This window comes from Aptenodytes forsteri, unplaced genomic scaffold (assembly GCF_000699145.1).
Source record: "Aptenodytes forsteri isolate BGI_AS27 unplaced genomic scaffold, ASM69914v1 Scaffold46, whole genome shotgun sequence".
NCBI lineage: Eukaryota > Metazoa > Chordata > Aves > Sphenisciformes > Spheniscidae > Aptenodytes > Aptenodytes forsteri.
Window position 1 is genome coordinate 4597462 of NW_008794774.1, and position 3832 is coordinate 4601293.

The following is a 3832-nucleotide window of genomic DNA, read 5'->3' on the forward strand; positions in this document are numbered from 1 at the left end:
CAAATTCTTATGATCAAGGAATTAAGAAGTACTTTGCACAGGTTAATTGTGCTCATGTACATTTGCATGCAAGTCTGACCATAGAGACACAATCGCAGGGTCTTTAATCTTCTGAGTCTCACATTTACACTCTTCTACAATCATGACTTCTTTGACCACTGGGACAGAACTGGTGCAGTTGAGATCCAGGCGCTTCATGGAGAACTTGCTGGGCAAGCAATGGGAACAAAAGGTATAAAGACGATCTTCTGGACCAGGAACATGAAAGGAACTACATTTTCCAAAACACAGATTATTCTGTACCGTCACCTTCTCACAGCTCTCATGAGTAACACCCTGAAACAGAAAGCAGTTTGAAGTTCCTGGCACATGAATGGACCATGGACTTTGCTAGAAGGCATGAAGGAAAAAAAAGCCCCCAGATACTTTATTTTTTCTTCTCAGAACATTTACTTTAAATATGTTTATTTTTTATGTCAAGCAAGTGGTAAAACGTAAGAGCTTTTAAAAGCAAACTTTAGCGCTCCTATGGGCAATTCTTAGATTGAACAACAAAGGCAAAATCTGCTTCAATCAGAGCCTTTATGAGCTGAGAGGGGAAAATCCAATAGGTGTTTTTTTCATATTTACCTTTTAGTTGCTCTTTGAGTTCTACATTTCTGACATGGTTAAGCAGTCTTACCCACTTAGCAGGACTTAAAACATCATTTTGGCGCAACGTTCTTGTATATAAACCACAAGCTGGAATCAATTGTAATCCTGAAGCTTTGTCTCCATGTAGAAGAGGCATAATGTTCTTTAGCAGTTTTTTTTTTAATGAAAATCTTGTAAGTGCAATGGAAGTTCTGTAATCTCTTGGTTTGCAAGAACAACAGTTTCTTGTATCAGGAGAGCCTATGTCAACTCCCAAGCCATAAAAAGCTAGACTGAAGTTAGCACTTTTATATTGGCATAACTGCAGCCATCCTGGAGAAAGCTTGCCATATTACACGGCACAAAAAGTAAAATGGTACAAGTTTCTAGACCACATTTATAGTTACATATGTCTGCCAGTGAAATAAATTTAGTGAGGGATGTGAAAAAACGTGGTCCTTGATGGACTGATTATAGAAACACTGAGAATAGATGTTGCCTTATGAGGAATATAGCACTTTTAGCTATACTATTTGCTTGTCTTGATGTTACAATATGACAGAATGGCTTCATCTGTGCATGGGACAATTTACCAGTTCTCCAGCACTCTTAGCACAGAATTAGATATATGCATCAGTCTTCCGATTAATATAGCAGAAAGGAATCCTTGCTTAGCTGTAAGAAAACAACAAGCTTCTCCTGTAAATACTTGCCCCGGGACTCTTTTGGTATATATGCATATGTGTATATGTATATACATATATATATCTAGGTAATTCATGTATACAAACTGTTTAGATGTATATTCATTGAATAGGTAATTACTCACCACTGCCCTGCCTGCTCAGGCTAGGTCAGAACATCTTTGCATAAAAAGAATAAATAACTCTCTGAAAATTGAATGTGTGGCTTTCCAGTGCTGCAATTTAGCAGTTTGCCTCATCAGACTAAAGCTTTTTCAGCCTTTTTCAGCGGTGTTTTTCAGCAGCTTACCGTGTGTGAGCGTTCTGAAGTGGCCCTGTGACTTAGTAAATGAACTAACCCATGTGTCTTTAGGTGCTGATTACATGAGGCAGCGGAAAGGACATGTTTATTGGTCTTGGACACCTGTTCTTACCTGGGAAAAAGGCAGGGTTCTGCAGTTTTCTTGGTGCATTTCATTGGTCTTGATTGGCAGGACAACCTCTTCAGATGCTGAATTTTTCTTTAACATGAAGTGGTCCCAAAATTTCTTGGCATCTTTTCTATAGGGAGGTTCAGCCTCCCTCTTGCTGGAAGAGTGGGATGGAGAGAAGTTTTCCACAGGAGAGATCTCTCTGGGTGCTGCCCAGGTTCTCAGATCTTGGTCTGCATGGAGTTCTGCATTGGGAAGGATGAATCTGGACATTTTTTTCTCCTCTTGCTTCTCACTTTCAGGTGCCATCTGTGGAATTGCTACAAAAAAGCTTGGTTCTCCCAGGGTTTCCTCAACACCTACTGGGTTTTCCCCCACCAGTGCACGGAAACTCTGACTGTCAGGCAGATTTTTGTCCAGATAGAAAAGGTGCTGAAATGGCCTTCTGCTTTTCCGTTGCGGTGAATCTCCCTGTGGCTCTGTGGCTCCAAAACATGAGAGCACTAACAGCTGAAGAAGCAGCAGTGACATGATCCTGTAAAGTGCAACCCTGTAGACCTGCTGCTATTGCAGTGAACGTAGTGTGCTAGCTTTATACAAGAGCCTGGTGTCAGCTTATGGCTGCTGTCTGTGTGCAGAGGAGGGGAGGGCTCAGGGGAGACCCTGGTGTGGCTAATTGCATTCATTTACTGTAGATTACAATTATGATAGGGGAGTTTGTGCTAATGAAACTCTGCTTTCAATCTGGATTATGTGTATTAGAAGTTCCTATCTAAAATCTATTAACCCAGGATGTCGTGGGGGACAGAAGGAGTCAACAGGAGGAAATGTTTGGATAAGCTGTCTAGCTTAAGGCCTAGGAATTAAGGAAACATTTGAGGTTGTGTATTAGCATGTTCAGTGTGGTCTTCCTTGTTTATTTTGACTTTCCATTCCACAAAGCCAGAGACTGTCAAAACAGGGAGTGTTATTTCATCACAACAGGAAAAGGCAAGCTAATTAAAGTTTGCTAAAACATGAAGCTGGATCTGGAGACATCAAATCAGCCCATGTTTTTGAAAGTTGAGTCTAATTTTTGTCTTTCAGATTTGGGATATGACCCAAGGCCTGCAGCAGCACCACTGGAAACTGGCAGACTGATGCTCACACACCCAGAGGAATCTGGCAGAGAGCACTAGCCCTCGCTTCACCTCCTTCACAGCAGGTTTGCAGCTGCTGGAGTGCAGGCATATCACTAGCCCAGAATAAAAAGTCCCAGGGTGAAGAAACTCTGCGCCCCAGATTCTCAAAGATTAACTAACACTGCTACATCCTGTTCAGGCACCAAAGCCACTAGAGCATCCTATAAAGTTGGTAAACAAAAAGAGGATTTAAGCAAAACATGTTAGAACTGACATATTTTATGATTCTAGACATCAATGCCTCAACAGAAATACCTGAAGACTCCTAAACTGGAGGCATCTTTTGCAAAATCATCATGCTATGCAACATGTAAGAAAAAAAATCTGATAGAACATCATACAGAGGAAAGTTTTGGGAGAAGGAAAAGATATTTTCAATAAATGTCACAAACATTGATGCTGAAAGTACTAAAAGGTATTTGCCATTTGATAATTTACCATTAGGTACTCTAATCTCTACACACTCGTGTTTCTACCAGGAAGAGTCTATCAATAGACTCTTAAGTTTGTAGCTAATCTGTTCATTAGTCTTGAAAACTCAGGTGGTCTGTACTAGATGTATGGAGTTACTTGACTTTCATTCCCAGGGAATTAGTTTATTGCCTGATAATCGAAGTAAACTAATTGACTAGCAACATCCTTGTGGGGCACTGACTTACAGCTTTAGCACAAAGTTAGTGGAGATCTAGAGCTTTTCCTTACTGCATAATTCGCTTGAGTTAAAATTTATTCTAATCTTGAGGTCCATCCTGAGACAGAAGTGCATGGAGCTCCAGCAAGAATGGGGTTCACACACCAACATTAGAGTGTATTTGTGCCTTGACCTCAGTGGGATGATCTCATTAAGGGAAGCACAGCCCTCAAGCACAAGCTTTATTGCTCTGTAATTTCAGCCAAGAGCAAT

At 40.7% G+C, this 3832-nt stretch overlaps 1 protein-coding gene across 1 annotated transcript; it reads right to left on the reverse strand.

The window, feature by feature from the left end:
* On the reverse strand, positions 1-2325 carry CER1 (cerberus 1, DAN family BMP antagonist). Its single transcript, XM_009274280.1, has 2 exons — positions 1751-2325; positions 1-336 (listed from the first exon to the last, which is right to left on the reverse strand). Exons 1-2 carry the CDS (start codon positions 2276-2278, stop codon positions 43-45), a joined length of 822 nt encoding a protein of 273 aa, XP_009272555.1. The 5' UTR covers positions 2279-2325; the 3' UTR covers positions 1-42.
* Positions 2326-3832: the final 1507 nt, after the last annotated feature.